General features: G+C 40.5%; 3 protein-coding genes across 5 annotated transcripts; all 3 read left to right on the forward strand.

Annotated features, from left to right (window-relative positions):
- The first annotated feature begins 414 nt into the window (after window positions 1–414).
- On the forward strand, window positions 415–7,122 carry yipf1 (Yip1 domain family, member 1). Of its 3 annotated transcripts, none has more exons than XM_074687816.1 (10): window positions 415–512; window positions 788–882; window positions 962–1,122; window positions 1,217–1,300; window positions 1,383–1,470; window positions 2,949–3,065; window positions 3,155–3,321; window positions 3,409–3,591; window positions 6,163–6,263; window positions 6,545–7,122. In XM_074687816.1, the coding sequence occupies exons 2-9, from the start codon at window positions 849–851 to the stop codon at window positions 6,247–6,249; spliced, it is 921 nt and encodes a 306-aa protein (XP_074543917.1). In that variant the 5' UTR covers window positions 415–512; window positions 788–848; the 3' UTR covers window positions 6,250–6,263; window positions 6,545–7,122. The 3 variants fall into 3 exon arrangements, with proteins under 3 accessions (XP_074543917.1, XP_074543919.1, XP_074543918.1); XM_074687817.1 differs by having other exon boundaries at window positions 426–679; XM_074687818.1 differs by lacking the exons at window positions 6,163–6,263; window positions 6,545–7,122 and adding an exon at window positions 3,820–3,906.
- A 3,729-nt stretch (window positions 7,123–10,851) lies between these two features.
- Window positions 10,852–11,610, forward strand: LOC141804232 (uncharacterized). The gene has a single exon (XM_074688565.1). The coding sequence runs from the start codon at window positions 10,852–10,854 to the stop codon at window positions 11,608–11,610; it is 759 nt and encodes a 252-aa protein (XP_074544666.1).
- An 852-nt stretch (window positions 11,611–12,462) lies between these two features.
- Window positions 12,463–26,087, forward strand: ndc1 (NDC1 transmembrane nucleoporin). The gene is given in 19 exon segments (XM_074687762.1): window positions 12,463–12,569; window positions 12,571–12,634; window positions 13,667–13,787; window positions 13,880–13,981; window positions 15,259–15,433; window positions 15,529–15,655; window positions 16,192–16,300; window positions 16,448–16,499; window positions 18,090–18,222; window positions 18,489–18,581; window positions 18,666–18,747; window positions 18,899–19,060; window positions 20,875–21,135; window positions 21,305–21,417; window positions 23,090–23,140; window positions 23,909–23,972; window positions 24,070–24,170; window positions 25,116–25,276; window positions 25,361–26,087. Coding segments are annotated over 19 exon segments (2,109 nt in total). The 5' UTR covers window positions 12,463–12,495; the 3' UTR covers window positions 25,425–26,087.
- The last annotated feature ends 457 nt before the right edge of the window (window positions 26,088–26,544 follow it).

Below are 26,544 nucleotides of genomic sequence, written 5' to 3' on the forward strand. Positions count from 1 at the left end.
ACAGTTTGTTGCAGTCTGTGCCTGTCGTGTTTGGAGGCTGAGGAAAACCAAACCGAGACGGAGGAGCACAGGACGGACTGGATGATGGAGGTGTAGAAGATGATGAGCAGGTCCTGGGGCAGGTCAAACTTCCTGAGCTGTCTGAGGAAGTACAACCTCTACTGTGCCTTCTTCTTGATAGAGTCTAGAAAAAATTATAACAAAAAACAAACCAATAAAAAAAATATTAATCACAAAAACAAAATTAATTACCACAAAAAAACAAACCGAAGAATAAATTACTCTGAAAAACCTGAGTTTTTTTTTTTCTTCAAGTGAATGCAATACTCTTCCGTATGAAACAGTAAATAATCGATTATTCGTTTAACTGAAAAAATCGAACTCTTATTTTGAAGGGTTCAGCTACAGGAAGCAGTGTTGTTTACATGGCCAGTAGTTCCTGTTCCACGCATCACGACGGTAGCCCTGCCTAGAGAATGGAAATGATTTTTTGAGTTTTTTGGGACATTTTGGTGAGCATACACTTTTAAAAAGATATAAACTCGTTAATTTTCTACATCAGAGGCACTTCCTGCTTTTTTTCCTGCTCAGGATATGACGTTAAACAGCAAAATAACCACTTGTTGATGATGTGTCAAGAGACAACTTGATGAGCTAGCAAACTGAAGCTAACTCTTAAGTATGTTTGTGAATCCTGTGTGTTTGATTTCTCAGTGATTTGAATCAATTTGTGGATTAATAACTGTGTAGAGATTAAATACAAACAACACGTTTCTTTCCTCCACAGATTAACAGCGAAGTTTACTCCTGGGTGAAAATCATTCGTAACTGACAGTGAAAACGTTTAAATGGCGTCTAACAAAGATCCGTTTGAATTTCAGGGTGAGTATCTGCATAGTCCACTCAGTAAGCTGCCTACACTATGAGCACACACTTCCACTCATCCATGATTTGACTTCAGATTTCGATGAAGCTGAGAATCTGCTAGAAGCCAACAAAGATGCTGTCACCATAAGCATTGGAGATGAAGATAGCAAACCTGAGAAGCAGCAGAAAAGAGCTGCTGGTTACTCCCCTGATGGTGATAATGAGGATCCACTTATGAGTGATGACAGAGCAGAGGTTTGAGGAAGATTAATTTACTTTTTTTTTTTTATTAAATGTGACATAACTAACCAAATTAACCAAACTTCATTTCTTTTCTCTCCAAATGAAGCTTCTTTCGGGGAAAGACAAGAAAAATGTCCCCTTCTGGACGTTTGAGTACTACCAACAGTTTTTTGACATCGAGACGCATCATGTAATATAAATATAAAGCTTTTAAATACTGCTACTTGTAAAGGAAATTAATTAGATTAACTCACTTCCAACATTTCTTACAGGTGAGGGAGAGGATCATTGGATCGATGCGACCATGGCCCATGAAAAACTTTATTCACGTCTACCTTCGGAGAAATCCTGATCTTTATGGTTAGCACTAACACACTTAAACATTAAAGAGGGGGTACCGTGCTTTCTTTTAAGACTTTAAACCGTCACTCTTATACCACTGTAGTAGCTTTACAAGATGTACAGGGCAAAAGAAAATCCCAAAATCTTCTCTTATTGATGTTTTGGAAAACACTTTACTTCCATCTTGCTAGTTTTGGCAGCTGTCTCTTTAAAGTGATACTCCGAGATGGAACAAGTTGGGTCCTATCACAAGGTTTAGGGCAGAAATTACCCCTACAGCAGTGTTTTGGTGCAGCAGAAGCCCAGAGCGCTCACACCAAACACCCCCTCCCTGCTCCTCTGCCGGTTTCCTCTGCACTCAGACGGGGCCATATTTGACTTGACCAAAAACACAAATAAACGGACTCCCACCAAAAAAATCTGATATGGGTCTGCATTCACGCTTTATTTAGAGAATTTTCAGAGCGTTACTTTCACACAAAAACACCGCTAAATAAGGCTCTAGTTCTCATCGTGTCTCTTTGTCCTGGCAGACTACCTGCGTTTGTTTATATCTGGCACGCCGCACGCTCGGACTGATACACAAAGCGGCGAGTGCCTCGTTGCCAGCTGTGGCTCTGCAGCGGAGGTAGCGCCGTTTTACGACACGATGAGAACTAGCGCCTTATTTAGCTGTGTTTTTGTGTGACAGTAACGCGCAGTCTATGGCATCAAAACCCAGATCATCAAGTTTGAAAAAATATTTAAATAGACTTTGAAATATATAATAACGTAATAAGGTTTATGGGCAACATACAGTGGAGTAGCTCTTTGGCGCCATCTACCTCAGTGGAGGTGCAGAAGATGTATTATACTTCCAAGTCACCTAAAATATGAATTTTCAATTTAACAAAAATATTGATATTAAGAGTTGAAATATCAATATTTAGAGTGTAAAAAAACAGACGTCATCTTGCTTGGCTTGATGTGAGGTCGCCACAAAAACTGCTCCCCCTGGTGGCTGGCTGCAGTATAGGTCAAGAAATCCATCTCCCCAGTCATTCCAGATGGGCTGTGGTCAAACATTAAAAAATTAATACACCTTGGAGAACCCATTCTCACATCTGATTCTTGTGGTGATTTGAAGATATTATTTGGCTGCTTTGTATTTTAGTCCTCTTTTTTTCTGAAAAGTTTTTTTCATTAGTTATAAGAGGTTAAAACGAGGCTTTACGTCACATTTAACGATCATTGACAGCTGCTGTTCTTGTTTATTTTTTTCTGGGATTGTAAAATATGTTGGGAGGTAGAGTCCAAAGAGAAAAAATGATTATTATTTTTGTCACCCAGCTCCACTCAGATTCTCCCAGAATCCCTCACCCCTCAGTCTTTTCTGTGCAGACTACCCCCTCTTTAATATTCACTTTTCAAGTTATTTAATGTAGCTTAGCATGATTTAATTTTTATGTATTTGCAAACAATAATAAGAAACTTGATGGTTATATTTGCTCTTACAGGACCATTTTGGATTTGCACCACTCTTGTGTTTGCCATCGCCATCAGCGGAAACATATCCAACTTCTTGGTGCACTTGGGCAAACCAAACTACAAGTACACCCCAGAGTTTCGAAAAGGTGAGTGTTTTTTTTTGTCCTCCTTGACCTCCCTTAGGTAAATTTTTTAGTTTACCGCCATTTTTAAAAAAATATGTTGTGTTTTCCAGTGACCATTGCTGCAACAGCCATTTTCAGCTACGCATGGTTGGTGCCTCTGGCGCTCTGGGGCGTTCTGCTGTGGAGAAACAATAAGGTCATGAACTTGGTGTCATATTCCTTCATGGAGATTGTGTGTGTGTACGGATATTCCCTCGCCATTTACATTCCAGCGGTGGTAAGACCTGTAATGTCACAAATAGATTAAAAAAGTAGTTTTCTTGTATGTTACAGACTGAGATCCTTACTTCCTGTCTTACATCAGGTGTTGTGGATTCTTCCATCTGAATGGCTGAGGTGGTGCACCATCCTGATCGCTCTCTGCCTTTCCGGCTCCGTCCTCGTCATGACTTTCTGGCCCGCAGTCCGTGACGACCACCCCAAAATCATCATAACAATCCTGTCAGTCATCGTCCTGCTCAATGTCCTGCTCGCCGTCGGAAGCAAGGTAACCGTGCTCCCTGTAATGAGCGGCCATGCTGCTTTTACATAACATCACAGATTGGATTAATTAGAAATCTGAGAGAAATGGAAAATAAATCAGTTTGAGGGAATAAGATACATCATTCTTTGTCCTGCTTTGGCAAACTCCATTGTCTAATCCAGTCGATTCAAGCTGTCCATCTATCTTGGTGTGGATAACAGCAATGATTGACTCACTCCAATTTGACTGCAGTGATCCCAGTAGAGTGGCCCAGACTTGACCTACCTTGTCAGTGCCAGTCACAGACCGCACGCTACTCCCACACCAACATATTTGCGTGTCTCTTCTGTGGAAACTGTGAGTGCATTTGCTAACTAGTGTGGGAACGTGCACCTCTTAATGTGAACACTGTCAGGCCCACAGAGGTGTCATATGTCTCGTCACACTCATGTAATTAGTCTACAGAGTTAGCCTGCGTCTGAAGGCTGATTAAGATGAATGGATGCTCGTAACGCTTTATTCTCTGCTCTAACTCTGAACATTTGCTGAACACTTAGTCCCAGACACACGGTGTGACTCTCTGATTGATTAGCAGCCTCTGTTTGATGCTGTAATCGCATCTCTTCCAGGTTAGGTGAAACTAGGGGTGGGCGATGTACCATACCATACCATACCATACCAACTTAATTGATAAAGCGCTTTTAAAAACAACCACAGCTGTAAACAAAATGCTGTACAGGTAGATCAAATTAAAAAGATAAAAAAAGATAAGGAAAAACAGACACTTAAAAGAAAACATAGTAAAATAAAGCAAATAAAAACAAATAAAAGGGAATAAAAGACAATAAATAGTTGCAACCCTAGTGGCCACTCCATCCGGACCAAGCGGCAACCTCTGGTCTAAGAATATGAGACAATGATGAAGTGCTAAAATCTGCTGTTTCTCGAGTGTCCACTTGAGGCTGGCTCCAGAAGTAGCGGAAGTCACAAACACACCAAGCCAAAAAAAGCTGTTTTCAAAGCAGAAGTTAACTTATTTACAACCTGGTTCAAAAACGTCTCCTGTCGAAGTCACTAATTTTACTACCGGCTCCCACTGTACGGGGGTGAATTTTTTTCTAACGCTGCCTTTTAGAGGATATTAAGATTGTGAGCTCCCCTAATAAGAGGCACAGCTGAGGGTCACGTGACCGACAGCTTGGCAAAACTCATATTTTTCTCTGGCATATATTTTATTGATAACAAAAATAGTTAGACAGTAAAAATTCATAATTTAGCCGCACTATTGTTTAATCCGCTGGGTTCAAAGTGTATAAAAAATAAAGCAGCTTATAGTCTGCAAACTATGGTTTCAGTTTGCATCATAATATTTATTTTGATGCCACTACTTTTGTTCAATAATTGGTTGTATCACACTTTAGATTTTAAGGTTTGAGACACCTTGTCTGGTGTGTATGAGCTGTTTTGCTTTCTGCATGCCGGTAAATGTTTACTTTATCTAGTAACCCACGTCACTGACTCGGTGCTACATGCCTGAAAGGGTTATTTTCAAGGGGACATATCAAGCTGATTCGTGATTTAATACTTACATATAAAATAATAAATTTGAAAACAAGACCTTACACCCCCTGAATTTTCAAAAAATTAGATATTGTATTTTTTCTGATATACGAGAACGAGATTTGATGCCTCTGAAAATAGGTCATTGCCATTTGGCTTCGAGATTTTGACCTTCGTGACGACACGAGGATCCTTTCTTTTTATTGGAGTAATCTGATAAAGCAGCTCCTCCTCTGTGATGTCAGTTAGTCACACAACCGCCACCGAGGGATACACCCACCAAGGGCCGACTATAAACGTATAAACAACAGTTACAGTACCGGTTTGACTCATCACACTGAAGCGTCCTGAGATGATCTGTGTCCAGGTGGATTTTCTTCCTCCTGAGCTGCAGAACCGTCCGGGTCTGACTCGGGACGTATCCTACACTCTGCCATTTTATTAGTGCTATCAATGCCTTACGGTGAAGTTTTGGCAAACAGCAAACTCGCTCAGTCTGCTCCATCCAATATGGCGATTTTGTAAATACTGCCATGCTGCAAAAACCGCCCCCTGGCTCTACCCCCTCCGCCCCTCTAGATAGAACCGACCAATCAGAGCACAAAGGGCTGTGACGTTGCGAGGTTACTGGAGGTCATTCTCCAAACGGAGCGTTTCAATGAGATCTTCAGAATGGCCTAAAATGAGGATACTGAGAACGCTATTGTGGGGCAATGAAGGAACTAAATGACTTGTACTGAGGGCAGAAATGCTTTACAGGCATCCTAGTCTGGCATAGTGAAAAGGAGAAACAAGCATGATATGTCCCCTTTCAGAATGGCTGTGGCAAGAAAGTGACGCCTCACTACGACGGGAGAAATAAATCTCACACACAGCCGAACCACTACTTGGGCTAAATTGTAACAATGCTTTAGCACAGTAATTACGGTATTGCACAATTCAATTCATGACAACATATGATACTGGTGACGGTGATGAAACCGGTTTACCGCCCACTCCCTAGGTGAAACCCTTTTCCTTTTTTTTGTTTTCCAGGCTTATTTCTTCAGCAAACCAGAACCAGCTCTAGAAGTTGAAAAATCTCCTGCAGCAGCCGTGATCAAGTCGTCGCCGTCCACATGAGATCTTGTTTGAAGGTAAACAGTGCTGACAGAACATCCAGAGCCGTGCTCCCTTTGTGCAAACACACATGTATAATCTGATCAAGTTCATCCTCCTCCTTTAAAATGTCTGTTTTTTAATAATTTTCATACAATCATGGCGTTTGCTGGGAAGCTCTACATCGTTGACCTATTTCCCCCGTCTTTCTCTCGAGTGTGTTTTTTTTCTTTGACCCACTAAAGCGTAACATCTGACACTGGACTTCCTCTACATGATTTCTCCTTCCCAAAGCATGTTATTCTATTTAAATTTGCAGGCTCTCCTGTTGCCTTATTAGAGAGAATCAGGTTGCCTAAGTGATGAAGTCATGGGTCGTCTGGATTTCACCTGCACTCGGACGTTCTGCCTGAAGTGTGTGTGTGAGTGTGTGTGTGTGTGTGTACTTGGTTCAGCTGCGTGACCTCTGAAAACGAACACTGGAACCAAGTGTGTTATTTCTAATGGGATGGCTTCTAAACTGAAGAAAAATGGGGTGTGGTGTTACACAGCACGTTAGGACTCTTCTGGTGTCATAGTTTTCTGCTCTGCAGCTCCCTGCAGGTGTTTTGTTTATGCATTTTTTATATCGTGTGTATGGGAACTGGATAGTAGACTTGATGTAAAGAATTCTGTGTATAAACAGCAGACTAACTGTAGGAGTATGTCATATACTCAGGTTGTACAAAAAGATTTTTATATATTTTTCTGTCTGATCTAACCCAAGTGTCTTTAACTAATGCCAAAGACTTTTTGTAAATGTCAAAGGGACTAGCAGGTGATTTCAAATCTATTTTTGAAATTAATTAATTCCTGTTTAAAAACTGTTTTTAATGTGGGGTTTGATGTGTTCATTCTCTGTAAAGCTGCGTTTCCACCAAGCAGTACGGGTCGGTTCAGTACGGTTTGGGACGGTTTGGGACAGTAAAGTCTCATCCCGTTTGCGTTTCCACAGCAAACTGTGCTCTCTCGTGGTAGGCGGCGTGTAAGTTGGATGCCGGAAGCCACAGCAGGTAAACAATAGCGCGACGCCGTAGCAGCTTACCCCGCGATTAAATCCAACAAAGAAGAAAACGCGACACAGTAAACAAAGAGCACGGATGGAAGACATGCAGCATTTCGTCCTCTCTGTGATTTTCACGTAACTCTCTGTTACAAAGTGCAACCAAGCTTCGTTTCAGAGAAGTCTGTGAGCCGCAAGGAGAAATGCAGCCGCTGTCGGGGTGAGTGACGATTCTTTTGACCAATCAACTGTCTGCAGTGTGTTGCTCCACCTCCCGAGAGCGGATCGGTTCAGTCTGGCACCCATACGAAAGGGTCCCAAAAAAGTGGGACGGCTCGTCTCGGTTTTAAGGGATCCGTCCCGGGATGAGTCGGTGGAAACGCCGCTTAAAGCGCACCGTACCGAGACGAACCGACCCGGACTGCTTGGTGGAAACGCGGCTTAAGTGTTACATGGGAGAGAGGGTAGCCAATGTTGAAAATAAATCATCTTTGTAAAAGGAACAATAATGATTCTGGTATTCCCGTTGGTTTTAAAGCACAAAAATAAACAATTAACTCATCATTTGATCACTTTTTCATTCATGTGTCGCCCACATTCAGGTTTGCCAACTTAAACAACGTATATGCTGAAATCCTGAGGTTAAATTCAATACCTTCTTAAGACTTTTTTAAAAACCTGTCAAAAAGTCTTAAGACCTTGTCGTGACTTTAAGCTCTTGTTACTAACCGATCTTTACAACTACTACTAGAGCTGTAGTTTGCATTTTAACATAAATTAGGTAAGCCGAGAAGGAATAAAGCTTGAAAGAATAAATGAAATGAAACTTGGGAATTGACATTCCCAAGTAACAGCAGTTATTTAATGCCAACTTACAGAAAAAAAACAACAATTTATTTCATTGTTGTCAAAATTTAGGACGTGCTTGAGATTGTGTTATTTGCTTTCTATCAGCGTTACATAAGGAGGGCTACTAAACTTCTGTACAAACTGAGTTTGTTGTCACATTAGCCTCCGGATATGTTTGGCTGCTAGCGCTACGTATAGCCCACGCCTCACAAAATCCCAACTTTGCTTGTTGTCACGTCTGAAACAACAGTGCTACAAAACTGTATCGATAAATACCTTAGCTCACCGCATTAAAAAGTTGATTTGAACAAAGACAATTTGTTGCAAAACAACTGAGATTAGGGGAAGCTTTCTTTAAATCGTAAGAATCCAAGATCCCAGGTCCTCAAAAGTCAGAGAAATTTTCTCAGGAGGTTTGAGAAACTCTCGTGATCTAGAGAGAAATATTTTGAGATGCCAAAGCTTTTTCTGGATCCTCACGTTGGTCTGTGATGAGTGTGACGAGCAGAATGATCGTCCAATCACCAGGTGTTGTTATTTTTGAAGGTTTAGACCCTGAAAACATTTTCGAAACAGATGGACTATTCCTGTGGCGGATACATGGAGCTGTGTGTCAGGTTAGTTTGTAACAGACGCAAGGAGAAAAACAAATATTCATGGATACGTTTGGAGTCAAAGCTTGAATACCAATAAAATTTAAGAACTCATAACATTATGATTAAGACTTTTTAATACTTTTTAAGGACCTTAATTTTCCCACAACTGATTTATTAACTTTTAATACTTTTTAAGACCCCGCGGACACCCTGTTAAAGCCCCTCTGAGGGAATTTTTACTGGTAATGAAAGAGACTTTTAAAAGCGAAAAAGACCATCAATAACTTCTTTTACTTTTTCCACAGCAAATATTCAGTCAGTCATATTTTGCCTGTGACAAGAAAGGAGGTTGAGTTATATGTCCCAAAATATCCTACACATGTACCACACAAAAAGCCGCTGGCCAAGGTCGTCAGTTGGCCTGGTGGTGGAAGTGCGCCCCATCTACTGTGAACAGTGGTAAACACAGGGGGATCTCACCCCTCATGTTGTCGAAAAACATCTACTCTTCTTTGGCCGTTTCTTGTAATTTTTTCATCTCTTTTTTGTCGTTTTTGTATTTGGAGTGGATCATTACTTTGTGTGGCTCATTTGTTGGTCGTGGACACCAAACTGGTTTTGCCTTCAGTGATATTTTTACTACTTTTTCTTCTGTGTTTGTCTGGAGATCCTACATGTAACCATGGCTACATTGTTTACATGTGAAATTAGCTGTTAGCAGCCTGTAGCATGTCAATGCTAACTGGTGCAAGGCCAGATGTTTCCCCACAAGGTGAGGAGAAGGAGGTGAGGACGACGTGCTGGTTCTCAGGTGTGAGCTAAGAAGTGACGACATGGACCTGTCCTTCCATCCATCGTTATTGGGAACGTAAGATCTATCTCCAATAAGATGGACGAGCTAGCTGTGCTAACCCAGCAACAGAGGGAATACCAGAAGGCAGAGTAGCATCATGTTATTCACAGACATGGCTAACAGAGCTAACATCAGACACCAACGCCACATTGGAAGAGCTTCAGCTGCTGTGAGCAGACAGGATCCAGGAGACAGAGACTGAACAGACTGCTGAAGAAGCTCAGTCCTGGACCCTGTGGAGGTGGAGGCTGGCTGACTGGACAATGATGGACAAGCTGTCAGCATCTATTTTCTTATGGAGCTTTTTACACTTTCTATACACTTTCTTACTTTTGTTTTCTTGATTGCTGCTGTGACTCCTCCTGAATTTCCCCCTCGGGGATAAATTAAGTATTTTCTATTCTATTCTGTTCTATGCTTGGGTTGGGACAGGGGAGATTCTGCTGTTATTGAACACTGTGGATGATAAGTAGTTAACTGTGTAGAATATCACAATATATCACAATGTTGTGATATTATCGTATTGGTTTTAATTTTCAAATGATTTTGCATGCTTGTTTCTCATTGGGGAAGTCGTTTTGTTGCGGTTAATTCTTCACTCAGCCTCGACTCAGCCTCACACGTGTAGGACAACGTGACTCTTCAGCATCAGTGGCGGCCAGTGCATTTCAACAGCTGGACATTTTAAATATTTAAGGGAGAGATCGTAACTAATAGGTTTAACTTTAGCAATTCAAAGACAGCATCTAACTCTGAAAGCAGACTTTTGGCTGCTGCTGCTCTTTTTCCAGCTCATCCATCTGAACCGTCGTGTTGGTGTCAGCGTTTGGAGGCACAGATCACCTGCAGTGGAAAAATGACACCTGTGTATGTAAAGCCTGGATCCACAGGTGTCAAGCTCGTGGTCAGCATCGTACACTCATAAGCCCCCCTTTATGTTAGTGTGAGTTACTGATTGACAAGAGCAGAGTTTTGAAAAACAAAATAGAGAAAAATTGTGTCACCTGAAACGGTGTCAAAGGGATGGTGGCGCCCTAATTAATGGTCATTCTAGCCCGAGCTTTGTGTTACACGGGAGCTGACTGTCAAACAGATAACCCTGTTAGAGAAATGTCACCTGCCTCAGTCTCAGGCATTCAAGTGTCTGCTCCGGCTCAGGAGGAGGATTTACTGACACAATGTTCGGGATTACAGGAACAGCCTGTGAGTAACACCTTTTTAAAGAAGAAGATGCCTTTTTAATTCCTCTTTTTTCAATATTGTGACTGAGGACACCTTACCACAGGATGGCCAGCTCAAGTGGGAAAGTGGAAAAAGTTTCTAAGTTTGAGACACTGAAGCTTTTGGACAAATGCAGAAAGGAAAGAGATGACGCCTTGCACAGGGAAAGTGTCCTCAGAGAGAAGCTCAGGCAGTATGAGTCCAGGTTGAGATCGACTGAGGCTCTGAAACAGAAACTGAAGACCTTAACGATGGACAACAAGGAGCTGAGGAAGCAAGTGAAGTCTCTCCGTACAGATATAGGACTTGAGTCCAGCCCTAAGTTTAATGGGAAGACCACAAAGGACATAATCAATGACTTACATGAGAAGGACCGTGAGTGCAGCTCCATGGTGGAGAAAGCTGGGAAACTGAGCATGACCATCGATGATTTGACATCAGAGTTGGCAAATGCAATCACCTCTAAAACACTGTTAGAGGATCAAGTGCAGTCGCTGCAGCAAAACCTAAAGGACATGACGAATAATCAACGGCGTCTTCTTAAACTGTGGGAAGACAAGAAGGTCCAGAGGGAGCAGCTCGCCCTTCCTGCGATAAACCAGAAACCAGGACAGAAACCGTTTGTCCATAAAGCCGTTCAAACCGAGATGTCCATCAGTTTATCGCAAAAGCTTCCAGTCAACGCCTTTGAGACCAAGCCTTTTGCTCGGGACCATGACAGAAAGACTGTGGTGGAGAAACACAGCTTTCCAGCTTATGGCAATGGATATCATCATGACAAGAAAGCTTTGATGCATGATGAGACCAAAGGAATTCAGAACTGAGGGAAGCAGTGAAGATATAGCTAAAAAAAAAACTATTTTTGGACTAAAATTCACCTGAAAGGACAGAGAAATGAGGATGTTGGATAAATTTTCAAAGTGAATTTTGGACTTAGGTGTGTAATCTAAAAACCATTCTATTGAAGTAGTCTCCCTTTCATATTTTTTTGCTTGTTCATAATCCATAATTCAAAATAACACGGTCAGCGCCAAATTCATTTTTCCTAAATGCTATTTCTCAGTATGACCCGGCCTTTGAATTTACAGCAAATTCTCTTTGATGACACTATGCCAGTTTGCAAAGTTTAGCAGAGAGAAGTGAGATGTTTATTTTTCTTGAAGAGAAGTATTTATTGGGTTTATTTTGAAGTAGTGGTAAAAACTGTAACTGGACTGTCAAAAAAAAAAAAAGGATGTCAGAGCAGAAGAAAGAAAGCTAAAACACGGGCTTAACTGTTTGTCTTTAACTATGATACAAAGTTCATTTGTTGTCGGCGCTATATAACTCCAAATAAATACATTACCTTGTTACTCTGTATCCAGAGAAAGTGTTGTCTTAAACAAGGAAAAGTGGTGTTAAAAAGAAGATCCGCCATCCAAAACAAATGCACGTTAGCAATATTCACATGCTCATGGGAAATGGAGTCTTTATCCTGTAAGCAACTTTTTTTTAATCTCAGATTTTGTACTGTTTGACTCTCACCTAACTGTTACATTAGTTTGAAGATTATATTATAATATAACATTATATTCTGTTGAAGAAAAAGCTTCTCTTTTATACATTTTTAATGTTCTGGACGTTCATTTAACATAATGCGCGCGGCCTGTGTATTATCGTCAGGCAGTTGTACGGACACTATTAATCGGGGTCCTTCAGAGGTCCCTTGAATGCATGTGGCGGGATATGGGAAAGTGAGTAAAAACAGTGTGACAGAAGAAGAGCCTGAGAGATTATTGTCACCGTGTGGCTCACAACCCATCTGAAAAGATGTTCTCAACAAAGCAAACGTCTTGGTTTGTCCATAAGGTGAGTCTTTGAGCTGTTCGTTCTTCTTTGGTTCGTCTTTGGACAGAAAAGTAACCGCCGGTGCTAGCGTGCTAACTGGAAGTAGCCCGTGTTTATGCTAGCTAGTTTAAGAGTAGCTTTTACTTGTTTGGACGCTTTTATTGAAATAAAAGAAATAAAAATATCATGGTACAGTTGTGAAATAAGTTGACGAAAAGTGTCGTAACATAAAGCCGTTTATTTACCTGTGATAGAACAAGGCAAAACTGAAAATGACAAGTACTATCAAGTCTAACGGCTGTCAGTTTAAAGATACATCAGACATATACCTCATAAATACATAAATCCATGTCGGATTAATTTATTTTTATGAATTTTATTTCTTTTAAGGTTATGTTCCTAGAAATGTAAAATTTGAGTCGTCATTACTGTAGAAATAGACGTCTCCAAGTCCACAGGAGCACGTAAACACTGCGTACGAAGCAAAGCACAAGATAAATTATTATGTTTCACTTTATATAATGACTTTTTTTATTTTCTAGTTTTAGTATTTGTTAAGCACACAGGGTATATACAGCTATGCTAAGCTGTAAAGTAGTGAGTCGTGGAAAAGTAAGTAAAACATGAAGTTATCAAAGTAAACACACATTCAAACACGTAAATTTGCATATGAGCAGCTGCGCTAATAAATTTACATTTCCAGGCAGAATTTGTTAATAAAACCACAACTTTTACACTTCTGTGACAGAGTGTGAACACTATTGCACTACTGGTTTTGCATACATATACATATGCATTTTTTCATTATACTTTACCAGTTATAGAAAGTTGAACTACAGCTTGCTAAGAAACTCTTCACTCAAATAAGTGTTTTGTACTTGTTAACAAGACGTGTAAATAAGACATATAGACAGAATAGTAGCTGCAGAAGATTAACATTTATGCTTTTGAACTAACTTCAGTTTGTATGAGATTGACAGTGATGTTGTTATAACAGTGAACCAAAGATTGTGCATCAGTTATGTTTGTTGTAACACCTGATCGCTCTTTCAGGTAATTTGCTGGAGAGCTACGGCCAGTATTGCTTGGGCTGTCCTGTTGTTGCCTCCCATTGCATTAGGTTTTGTGATCCTCAGCAGGTTTAATCTCCTTCACCCTATCCAGACGATATCAGGTCAGTCTCTGCTCTCCATCGTTAGAGGAGGATTTGATTTGTTGTTTTCTGAAGTTGAATGAAACTCACTGAGAGCTGCTGTCTACACCCAGAATGTCTGTCCCTCCTGACAAGTGCCAGTGCCATCTTCTCCTTGATCCTGCTGTTTGGGGTGATCCTCATGGTGGGGTTCCTGAACCTGGAGTATTATACAGGTAACCAACTGGATGTATGGTCTTTTGTCTTTTAAGCTTGCCTAAGGGTTTTGAGGAGTAAGTACAAGAGCGTTGGTCTTAGGCCTGTCATGATAACAAATTTTGCCAGATGATAATTTTCCAAAATATTATTGCCGATAAACAATATTATTGTCAATATTATTTTGATTTTTTTTCCATTTTTTCATTGATGTAATTATGATAAATGGGATAATAAAGTGAGTACACCATATCAAAAGCAAGAAACTTTAATTTCTTTTGAGTATTTAACTGTAATTAAAAGGTGAGGATCTTTTAGATAAAATAAATTAAACAAAAAATATAATAAATTTAGCAAACAAGAAAGAAAGAAAAAATACAATAAAAATGAGATGGACTCTCTGTTAGAAAAAAATACATGTCAATGAAAATAATTAATACTAATCAAAAACAATAAAACATAGACCCTGTCTCTAAAGAAAAAACGAAACTCCAAAAAAAAAAACCCCACAACAATAAAAACTATAGCCTAAATAAAAGGGAGTTTATACAGTTCCTGAATTGTTTGTAACATGTACTTTTTCCCAGTCAATCCGTACTGTCTGTCAAACATTTTTAACATTTCTGGCTTTCAACCGTATTGAAGGGCTGCATTTCTTTGGCAATGTATCTGTCTTTGAGCGCCCACCATTTGTTGCTTTTATTTCTATTTACTTTGCAGACCAAAAGCCTCAGTAAGAGCGGATTGTCAAAGAACAAGGCTCCGCTGCTCCTCCCCTTCTTCTTCTTCGTCGCCACTATTTTCAAACAAATGCGACATATCAGCTCGTTGGTGTTCATGAGCTCACACTTTGTTCATTCTGATAAAAAACAAAATATTTTCACACTGGGACTGTGGCAGGCGGCTTGAGAACCGTATCTTTGGTGCCATCACTCATATTAGCGTGTGTTTCCTCCTTACCCCTCAGGACGCTCACTTCAGCTCTCTCCGTGTGTACACGCCAGCAGCCCCGTCTTCACCCCAAAGATTGCATTTTTGACAGATGCTCACTCCGCTATAAATCCGCTATAGAACCTATGCACCCCGATGTTAGGAAAGATAGACATAGTGAGCCATCTTCTCATTCAGCCTCTTTGGTCGAAAGAGAGGAGGAAAACAAACATGCATGCACGTGTCCGTTAATCGAGGCTGGCAAACTTACCGAGGACATTTTTATATATCGTTCGGTTAATTGATTTATTGATTATCGTGACAGGCCTAGTCTTTAGTTGTAACACTGTTGTCCTCTTCTCTTCAGTCATCCCAACAATTGCGTGCTCAAAGATCGCCCTGTTGGGTCAGCTGCTCCACCCTCGTCAGTTGTTAAACACCCTTGCTCACTGCACCATGGGGGCAATTGTTGGCTGGTGTTGTGCCATCACCATTGGAGGAAGATATGAGGCAATCGGCTCCTCCTGCACACAGAGTGATGGGTAAGAAGCTTCTAGATAAAAACACTGCTTAAAGTTTTACATGCCTCTTAATCCACAGTCTTTATTTCTTTATCCTGTCACTTTGATCCTTCCAGCTCCACTCAGATGTGCCTGAATGAGTACCAGCTCTTCCTTCTGCTGGCCGGAGCTTTCGTTGGATTCTCTCACAGTTTGCTGGGTGTGATCCACAACATGAACTACGTGGCTTTCCACACAGTACAGGTTAACAATCAGATTCAATAACTGATGGGTTTATGTTGGTATTAAACATTAATCTGTTGAACCACAATAATCGATTCTTGTTGGTTCACCACTAGTTCAAGTCATATTATTTATGATGTAATTTTCTGAGTCATCAGTTTAATTATTTGACATTTAAAGGAAGGAGATCTAACGTCAGCATAGATCACCATGGGGCGAGCTACACAGGTTAGATTTAAAGGCGTGCTCTCAAAAATTTGGTCAAAAAATAAAAACAACTGTGATTAATCGACTAATTGAAAAAATTATGGATAGATTAGTCAACTTCAAAAATAATCGTTTGTGACTGCCCTGCTAAACTTGTTTTAAGGGTTTAAAGAGGTGAACTGTCATTTTAAATGGAGTGAAATTTGACACTCAAGTCCTTGTTCAAAGAAAGCAGTGGAATAGAAATTTCAAAAAATTAAGAGTACAAAGCTTTATGTGTAAATAACCTACTAAAAATAAAACTCAGAACTTAAAATACTGTTGATAACTTATTGTTGTTGTTCCCACAGCAATACAAATACCTTCAGTTTAAGGGATCCCTGCCCGTGGTGGTGAGATGCAGTGCCACGCAAGCACTTTACTCTGCCAGGAACTTCATTGTTGCTTATTTCTTCCTGGGTAAGTGATCTTTGTGACGCAGCTCAGAGCGCTTTAAGATGACTTTCTTCATGGACACTCCTTTAAGTAGTGGGTTGCTGTGTCTAAGCTTTTTTTTTATTTAAAGTGAAATGTGATAGCTAACATGTCTTAATTCTATTTCAACAGGATACATTCCAAGAGCATGGTTCAGCAAAACATTCAACCTTCAGTTAAACAGGTCAGCACTAAGTTTTTCTTACATGCTTTAGGGTGATTCTATAATTAGGGCTACATTTCATGTCCAAGGGATATACTTATCAATTTTACTAAATATTAATTTCAAGCAATGACCAATTTTTTAACTGGGTCTTTTGGGTGACATTTCGCTTTCCATAATTTATTTAGCTAAAAATGCAAATCATGTGTTGGAATTTGCAGTTTTTGTGCTCTTGGATTTCTCAAATGTCAAGTTTGCTCTTCAAAATTAACACTTGAATACATGTTTGTTTAATATTTTCAGTATTATTTGTTCAAAATAATCATTAAAACTAGGGGTGTAACGGTTCACAAAAATCTCGGTTTGGTACGTACCTTGGTTTTACGGTCATGGTTCGGTACATTTTCGGTACAGTATGGAACAACACAAAACCATTTGCTTGTTGAGCATGTTTATTAAACCAAAAACTTGCCATTATACAGCGAGGGGGGAGGCTCTTCAAGCTCCGGTTGGTCGTTAGCAGCAACCATGATGCACAATTCAGACACAAGCTCCTGTGGCTATGGAAGCTCTTTGATATTCATCTTCTGATTGGCTCACCTTGAGACATCGCGTCCACATGATATGCACATGATCGCAAAGCACCAATCACAGACCACTTTCCTCATGAATATTAAAACGCCTTCCTTGCTCAGCCAATCATAGACGAGTACTCACGTGAATATTAAAGAGCCATGTGCAGCGGCTATCGTAAACTTGCTGTACTCGTTTGAATACAGCACTGTACCGAACCGAACGGCCTCACGGAGCGATTCGGCATACATGTACCGTTACGCCCCTAATTAAAACACAACGAAAGGTGTTTAAAAAATACTTTAACACTTTATACGGATACAATGATTTACTTTATGAGTGCCCAAGAAATCAGTTACCCACTGAAAAAAACCCTGTAAATTCACAATGGTTTGCTCCAAAGTCACATGACCCAAATCAAGTTAATCCCCATCCTTTTTGGTGGGAACCATGAAGAAAGTGTGTCATGCTTTAGCTCCTCCTCATCAATATTTCATCAGAATGATTGTCTATACATGGGGCGCATTAAAACAAACAAACTGGGAAGAAAATGCACAGACATATGAGCTGATGGAGGTCAGGTGGTGGCATGTTCAAGGTCTGCAGTTAGTACAAGGGTCACAAAAAAGGAGAAAATGTCAACTGTGTTACTGTGATTTTTGTGCCGTAATTCTTTTAAATTTTGTCCAAACTGTGAAATAGATGATAAGAGACATTTCTAGGGAGCGTAGTTTGACATAGCAATGTTAAACTCTAAATTCATTATAATATGGATTTATGTTGAAAAATTAGTCACAACTTTTGTCCATAACACAGTTGACAAAAATATGCTCCAATTTTTCTAAAGCTAAGCTTGCCAACTAATGAATTTAGTGCATTCCAGGTGCAATCAAATAGAAAATGAACCAAAAAGCACACTTTTTTGAGCGTTTCTGTAAACCTGAAATGTTCCCCTAATTACAGAATCACTCTTAAAACAAATCGGTCTCATCTTCTTCCCTGCGATGTTTGTCGCTCATGTGTGATCTCTGCCTCCAGCTCTGTCCACCAGCTCGACAGCATAGCAGGGCTGCTGGACCTCTCCCTGCTCTACCACCTGTGGATCAGTGCCTCCTTCCTCCTCTTCACGTGGCACATCACACTGCAGCTCTTCAGGATCTTTGTCACTGAGGTGTGTGTGTGTTTCATTCTGAATTTAACAGCTCTGATAAACAAAAGCAAGTGCCAATTTCTGCCTGTGATTAGCTTTGAAGTAGCAGAGTTGAATTGTTAACACAGCTTCTGACTGCATTTAAATTATTCAGTCACACTAGGGGGCAATGTTGTCCTTTCTTTAAATATTCAAGTGTATGACCAGCACCAGACTTAAGTGCATTAAAATGATCATTTTCCCTGGATTCAGAGCCTGTGATCAGCTGAAATTACATTCTTCCTCAGGTGTACAGTTTTCCTGTGCAGTCATCTTTTACTGAGGATGCCCAGCAGTGTCTCCCTAAAGTTCTCACCGACAAGCAGCCGATGATAGTGAAGGTGGATTAAAAAACACATATTTCATTTCTGTATTTTTTTTCACAAAAATGTGAATGCTTCGACTCATTTTCTCTCAAATATTAGTTTCTAGCTCTGCAGGACTTGGCACTGCTGTCTCAACACTCTCCATCACGACGCTCTGAGGTCTTCAGTCTGAGTCAGCCAGGTTTGTTTTCAACTACACAGATACATAAAAGAAGTGCTCACCTGATCTGCTCCTTATTTTTCTCTCGTTAAATAATGTAAACATACTTCAAATGTTCAGTCTAGTTACACGACAAAACCAAAATCTGTCTTGTCTTTTTTTTTTTCTTCAGGAGGCCATCCTCATAACTGGAATGCGATCAGTAAAGAGTGTCTGTCTCTGCTCACTGATCTGACTCAGAGACTCGTAGCTTATCACGACACGGTGGCGACCAACGGCAGGGCCAAATCCCTGTCTACAGGAAGTGAAAGGAAGACCTCGTCTGAATCATCAGGTGTGTTCCTAAAAGATGAATCTTAACCCTTTGTAGACCAGTCTGCAGCAGAGGTGGTTGATGTGTCCCATGGGCTGATGGGAAGCACTCTGCTGCCATCTAGTGGTCAGAGACTGCACCATGTCTGGTTGAAGTGTAAAACGGCTTATATTCTGCTTCTGCTGCTGACATCTTGGAGTCGACTACATGTGATGAAAATTTTGGAAGAAATTTGCTGATTTTACTTTTTCTTGTTTAGGCAGTAATGGGTGCATTTAAATTCCTGTGCATGTATTTCAATGTTTTAAATAAATTTAGAGCCTAACTGATTTCTACAATTTTCCCAAGTTACAAGATCCAATCAATCAATCAATCAAACTTTTACAAAAAAAAACCAATGATAATAATAAAAAGAAGTAACAAGAACTGGAATAAAAGGCAGAAAATTGCATGATTAAATAATAAAATGAAAACAGAAGACCCCCACAATCCCCCCTCCCCAAACCACATTCAACACACACACACAGACATAAAGGAGCTAAATGTAAAATAATGATTAATTAAAAATAAATAAAAAAATAAAAATAAAAAATACTCAAATACTAGAGGGTAAGATCAGTAAATGTGTAAATACATAAATAAATAAAATAATATAACAATATAAAATAAAAGTTGGAAAAATGTAACATCAGGTGCATAGTAAAATCAGCCAAAATAGAATAATAAAAGGAAAAGCATTAAACAAATAAAATTCTAATTAAAAAATGTGAACTGAAATGTAGAAATAAAACAAAATAAAAGGGTTAAAATAAGTTAAAGTATAACATAAAATGATAACAAATACAATCAGCTAAAAGCCAGATTAAAAAGGTAGGTCCTGAGTTTTAGTTTTAAGTATTCAAATGTTCACTGTGCAATAAACAAAGTATAATTATTTATAATGTATCAGGCCTTGGCGATTAATTTGAGTCCATTTTTGTGGGCTATTGAAAAGAAAATAAATATTTGAATTTTTCTTCCCTGCTATTGTGTAGCTCATGCGCAATCCAATCCAATCAAACTTTATTTGTTAAGCTTTTAAAAAACAGACACTGATGACAAAAGTTCTGTACAGAAAAATTAAATAATTTAAATAAAACAAAATAACAAAAAAAGGGCTTACATGAGACAAAAGAAGCACTTAATGTGAAATACAAAAAAAACAATTTAAAACATAAAACATGATAAGACCACCATTAAAAAGGCACCAAAAGAGCAATCAAATAATTAAATAAATAAAAGAAACAGAATCAGGGATTACTGTGTGTTAAAAGCAAGAGAAAAAAATAGCCCAAAGAGTTAAATATAAACTAGACCTCCCATCAGTAAACATTCAAACCCCTTTTCCCCAATCCTCTATTTTTTTTCTGTCACTTTCCAGGAGTTTGATAAAATACTTTGACTGAAACATTTACAAAGCCAGGACTCTTTAAGGTTCATTTGCCGATTATTAATAATGTGACTGACTGGCGTAAATCCTGCTGCTCTTCAAAAACAATAGTCTGATCATTTTTAGATTTAGACAGTGAAGAAACATACATCATACAAACATACATCCTTTAAAACTAAAGAAATCACTGAATAAAATTAAAAAGAAAGTGGTTTTGAGTTCTCTCTTCATTTTTACTTACTGTTTTCTCTAAAAGGTAGGTGAAAAAAATTGTCAAAAAAATGGTAAATTGAATTTTTCGTGAAAAATATCATATTTTATTTTCGGGCCACTTTGCCCAGCTCTATAATTTGTAATTGTAAACAAAGTCAGCCATGTTTTCTGAGACCTCTCCCTTTTTCTGTAGTCACCTCAGCTCCAGGTGATCTGATGAGCCCCAAACCCACCCTACTGATGAAAACCCCAGCGTCAGTGTTTGTGCGCTCCGTCATCGGCCAACAGCAGAGTCCTCTGACGGCGCCCTTCACTCCCGACCTGGACAGCCCCTTCACGTCTCCAGCTCTGCGGCGTCTTACTGCTCCCGTGGAACAGTGCTCGCCGTGGTTCGGCACAGTGCAGAGCCCACACGTCATGAGGAGAGGGCCGAAACTCTGGTCCACCTCCACAGGTGAGAGGAGTGCTCAGGAAGACACTTAAAGGGCCAGAGCAGAGGTTTCAGGATTAATAGATAATGCCACAAGATCGAGATGTATCTGTCTTGGCTTCATCACTTGACATTATGTTGAAATGATGTTTGAAAATGAAGCTTCCTTTCATAAAGTGTCTGTCACATGCAGATTCACAGGTCAATGGAAGTCCTCCACCATCCCCCGCCTCCTTAACCAGCCCCAAGCAGGAAGCATCCAAACCCAGTCTCCTGGCTAAGTTTCTCCAGAACAGAAAAGATCAGGTACTCCAGTCTGACACACAGTGCTGACAAACGGCTCTTCATGCTGGCAGTTATTAACCTTGGCAGTGTTTTCCATTAATCAATGAGACTGTGGTGGTCCACCACTGTCTCATTTGGCCCCGCCACAGTCTCATATGGAGACAAAAATACGATCCGTCACTCTGTCAGATCATTACACAGCTGTACTTTCCTACCGCACGTAAACAAGCGAGAACAAGAGTGCGTGCCCACTGGTCACGCTCATAGACGTCGCTCTTTAAATGTATTACTTGATACGTTTGACGCGAACCAGATTCCAGCGACACTAGAGTGGGACGTCTGACTCTGAGGTACGTGCAACTTCTTTTTTGGGCAATAGCGCCCATGCTAACAGCGGCCATGGGCACAGTATCTCACTGCGCTGTCTGCCGCCCTTCTCGGGCAGAGGAACGGCTGCACCGCGCATGTCTCGGGGCCTAAATTTATTACAGTGTGTAAAAGTCCTCTTAAATTTCACTTACGACGAAAAGGCAAAACGTGCATACGACCAAAATATATTCACTCTTTTCAGATCTATCAAACTCTGCGTACACGCGGCTGCACGCTATTCTCCGTGATAAATCACACCGTGCCGAGAAAAGTGTGAATGTGGTGACGTGAACGCACCTTGTTCCCCGCCTTCAGCACGCCCCAACATAACCAGATATGGTCAATGCAAATCAGTACGTGCATATTAAGTAGCCATGTGCGCTCTGGGATTTTGTAGTTACGTCAGTGTAAGATGGTGAACACAACAGACGGAGAGAGCATGGAAGAAGATGAATTTCTCTCAAAGCCAGATACACAGCAATATCAGGAAATATCAGTTAGAAAATGATCTTGCATTGATTTAGGCTACATTTTGTGATGAAGTGGGCTGCAGCAAATTTAGGAATCTTTATTTATTTAGGCTATTGTCAGCAGTCACTGTAGAAAAAAAAACAGAATGAAAACATAACACTCCCAAATCCAAATAAGGGAGCAGAGAGAAGAAGAATCGTAATCTGACCTTTATCCCAAAACATCTTTTTTTAAGATGTTTAAACAATATAAAGTTTTTCCACTTTGCTGCGTGGACTATTGTATAAATAACCTGTTGTTGAAACGTTGTTCAGTAAATTGTTCAAAATATTGTGAGTTTTTGGTTTTGTTTCTGAATTAAATTTAGAATATTTCTGATTTGCCTTTGTAAGTTCATATTTATTAGCCTATGTTCATGTCCATGGTCCCAAACTTCACTTACTGTAAGAGCGATACATCATGCTTAAAAACGTACACAAGCAGTGTTTCCCACAGTCTCCTAAAATCCTGTGGGAAACATTGCTTGGGCTAATAATATGTCCATACACTGGTTTCTTTTCAACCTGCAGATAAAAAAACACGTTTACTTTCATTTATGACTCAGAAACCTCCACAAACACCTCCTCTTTGTTCACTACTAAGGTTTGTAGGTTGGTGTTCTCAGTGAAAAGTAGCTTCAATTATCCAGGGTTTGAGCTAAAAAAAAGACAGAGAGCTGGTGACAGGATGTATGTCTTTGTGATATGTTAGATCTTAAAAAGTATAAAAACCTTAGTGTTGTTTTTGTCCATGTTTTATTATCTTGTGGAATTCTGAAAGCTAAAACATTTTTGCACTTAACTGCTCCATTCAGGTTAAAAATTTCTTGGCAAAGCGGGTGCTGGTTATGTATTTATTTAACAAGGTAAGGATGTGTAGCGTGTAGCATGTGCATGCTCTCCTCTGAATCCTGATCACTGAGAGGGTCTCCCTGCATGTTGACGTAGATTGTCGTCATGTGATCGTTTTACATTGCAAGTTCAAGACACGACAGTAACGGTTGGTTCACTGTGGCCACGTTTCCACCAAGCGGTACGGAAACTGACAACAGACAATTCAGGGTCTGCAGCCCATGAAGGCCGCAGGCTTTGGAGGACCTAGACTTCGTAGATTGCAGAGGCCAAACTAAACTGCGCATTTCTTCTTTGTCAACCTTGACACAAGTTAAAAAAGAAAAACAAATAAGGAAAAAAAAGTATAGACTTTCGCTGTGTTGAACTTGCAATATCTGAAAGGATCCTCACTTAGACTGAGTCTAACACTCCCACCCTGCAGCTTCACTAATCCGTCTCCTGGTTCAGGCTGTACTGTGTAGACATGACTAATGTAGCTTCTTTCCATCCGTCTAGCTGTGACAACGAGCCTTACTAATTAATTAATTTGAGACTTGAATGAAGGAGTCGTGTGACACACGTGTTCCTGTGTTTACATAAGAATCACCACGTGCTCACTCTTTGATATTGAAAAGTGTCTCACCTTGTGTCTGAGACGTGTACGGCACTTCCTGTGTGGGTTAGTTCGCTTTGCTTCGTGGGTTGGTGTCTTCTTAAAATCACTGATGCATGATTTAGTGTGGTCTCTTTAATTTGTGCTCTGAAAACTTTTACCACAAACACTCACCTGTCTCTCAAAGCTTCCAGAAGCTTCCAGTCAGGCTCTGTTTGCAGACAGCCAGGCTCACATCTGGGCTCTAGAAGGTCAGGTGAATTTCATGGACTTCATTTCATAAACATAAAGTGTCTTTTTAAATAACCCATCATCCACATCTCAGCGTCCTCTACTCTCCTCCTGCAGGGTTGTCTTACCTTGTTCAAGCCTCCTATTCAGAGGACCAGTATGGGGTTGTGCAGACTACATTACCCAGCATTCTCAGCTGCATGCTGGTGTTACAAGAGGTAAGCTTTGGTGGTTGACTGAAGCTTTCTTTTTGACGGACCCCACAGAGATTTGTGCTCTCTAGGATTTCAGAAATTCAGCATTTACCTGATTATTCTCCGTCTTTGACAACATTTTTGAGCAATGATGGAAAATCTGAAGGTTGCCCGTCATTTTGACAGATTAGAAAACCCGAGGGTGATCCAGTCCATCGCTTTCATCGTTACACAACCATTCCTTTATCACATACAGCCCCTGCAGTCGACCCCTTGACCAGCTGGTGGCGGGCGTGCATAATTATTTAGGCATTATGTTGTCGTGTTGTCACGGGTTGTTGCTGACAGCGCGCTTCAGATCTATGGAGTTGGTGTGTTGGGGGGCTACGACTGTGAGACCGCCTCTCTTGTATTGGTGAGTTTCCTCTGCAGCGTGTCTGGGCTCAGCCTTAAGGAGAGGGTTTGTAGCTCGGACATCCAGGTGAGGCTTGGAGTAGAGCCACTGCTGCTCCGCATCGAGAGGAGCCAGATGAGGTGGTTTGGGCATGTCCAACTGGGAGGAGACCCCGGGGTAAACCTGGGACACGGTGGAGAGATTATATCTCTCGACTGACCTGGGCATACCTCGGTATCCCCCTAGAGGAGCTGGTGGACGTGGCCGGGGACAGGGGTCATTGGTCTTTGCTGATGGCACTGATGGCACTGCTGCCACCGCGACCCGGATAAGCGGTTGAAAATGAAATGAAAAAGAAAGAAGAAAGTTGTACTTGAGTTGCTTTTGTGATGGCGTGCTAAAATATATAATTCATAACTAACAGGTCTCACCATTGAGAAGGATCATTGTTCGTTACCATGTAAGTTTCACGACCTTGTGCCCAGCCCAGTGCATTGTGGTCATGCTTTATGTTGAGATTAAAAGCCGGTTTGGCTCGTGCACCATCTAACATCTCCTCTGCGTCACTCTTTCAGGCCGTAGACCGACACTTCAAGCTGCCTCACGCCTCCAGCAAACCGCTCAGGTCCGGCAGCACCATGGGAGACCCCACCTACAAAACCCTGCGCTTTGCTCTCAGAGCCACTCTCAAGACCGCCATCTACAGGATAACCACCACGTTTGGAACTCACTTAAAGTAAGACCCCTCACTGAAAACCCGACTTTCTCTGCTTGATGCCTAAAGATCTGACGACAGTTTGATGTTTTTAAAACCCCTCAGCGCTGTCCAGATGTCTGCGGAGCACCGGAAAAGATTGCAGCAGTTCCTGGAGTACAAGGAATAACTGACGCTTCAGATTCTAATCAGTGTGATTTTTGTGTGAGTGTGCAAGCAAGTGGAAGCTCATGATAGCGCCTCCTTTAATATTTATGTCTGCTCGATGTCGCGGCAGATTGTGTTTGACAGGCGAGCTGACGTCTCCGACGCGCTGGAGGACGGGGCAGGAAGCCCGACGGATGAACTGAAACAGGTCGGGAGGGAGTTGCCGTCAAAGTAGCCTACTGTAAAAAGAAGCAGCTCACTCCTGAATGTTTTTGTATCAAGAAAAATCTTTGACTTTAGCTTGCTGGGAGGAGTTGCAAAAGGGCTGTTTGTGCTGCTTTTGTACATTTTTGGTTTCATATTTAATCTGTTGACTCCTAGAATTACATTTGTACTATTTCAAAGAGTGCAGAGGGTGTGTGAGTTAGAGTGAAGTGAGTAAGAAGCTGTTTTGTCCACAGAGTGTGTTCTGATCAGAAGTTTCATGAGACTTTCTCATTAGACACCTCTGTTTGTTCATTTTAAATGTTTCTCGTCTGTTTTTTCACGTCGTATGAGGCTGTTTGTCAGGTGAAGAGTGAATGTGTCGTGTGAATGATCACCAGTTTGGAGAGTTGTCGTTTGGTCACTGCCGACTCGTGTTGAGTTGAAATTCCCTCAAAGACTGTTGAATAAAAAACAATGTCCTGAACATTTGTCGGGTTGTTTATCTCTTTCATACGGCGGACAAAAGACCTCGTATGAAAAAACAACAACAAAAAATTCAAGACTGCTTACTCCAAGAGAAGAATTCAGCTTTTCAGCAGGTTTTGCTCGGGACACTTTATTAGGCACACCTGTCCAAATGCTCGTTAACACAAACTTAAAAAGTCTTAAAATGTCTTACATTAAAAAACAGGTATTTAAGGTCGTAAATTGTCTTAAATTTACCGTAAATTTGCAGTAGGTATTAAATTACGGACGGTCCATAAATGGCAATGCCGATGACAAAGCACTATGACCTGCCGTAAAACCTCTAATGGTGTGTATTTGTTGTGATTTGTTTCACTAATTAAATTGCAGAAAATAGGAGAGTTGGCGATTAATATGTTATACGGTATGATTGGGCCGTCAGTGATGTAAGCGACGTAGTGTCAGCGTCA

Source organism: Halichoeres trimaculatus, unplaced genomic scaffold (assembly GCF_033239565.1).
Source record: "Halichoeres trimaculatus isolate MK-OKI-2021-1 unplaced genomic scaffold, fHalTri1.1 fHalTri1_scaffold_15, whole genome shotgun sequence".
Classification (NCBI taxonomy): Eukaryota; Metazoa; Chordata; class Actinopteri; order Labriformes; family Labridae; genus Halichoeres; species Halichoeres trimaculatus.

What these genes read in the sequence shown, in the direction of transcription:
- yipf1 (XM_074687816.1), top strand. Translation starts at nt 849, where the DNA reads ATGGCGTCTAACAAAGATCCGTTTGAATTTCAGG. An exon ending in AGATCCGTTTGAATTTCAGG is followed by an intron (nt 883 to 961) that starts GTGAGTATCTGC and finishes ATTTGACTTCAG; the next exon opens with ATTTCGATGAAGCTGAGAAT. An exon ending in TGAGTGATGACAGAGCAGAG is followed by an intron (nt 1,123 to 1,216) that starts GTTTGAGGAAGA and finishes CTCCAAATGAAG; the next exon opens with CTTCTTTCGGGGAAAGACAA.
- LOC141804232 (XM_074688565.1), top strand. Translation starts at nt 10,852, where the DNA reads ATGGCCAGCTCAAGTGGGAAAGTGGAAAAAGTTTCTAAGTTTGAGACA.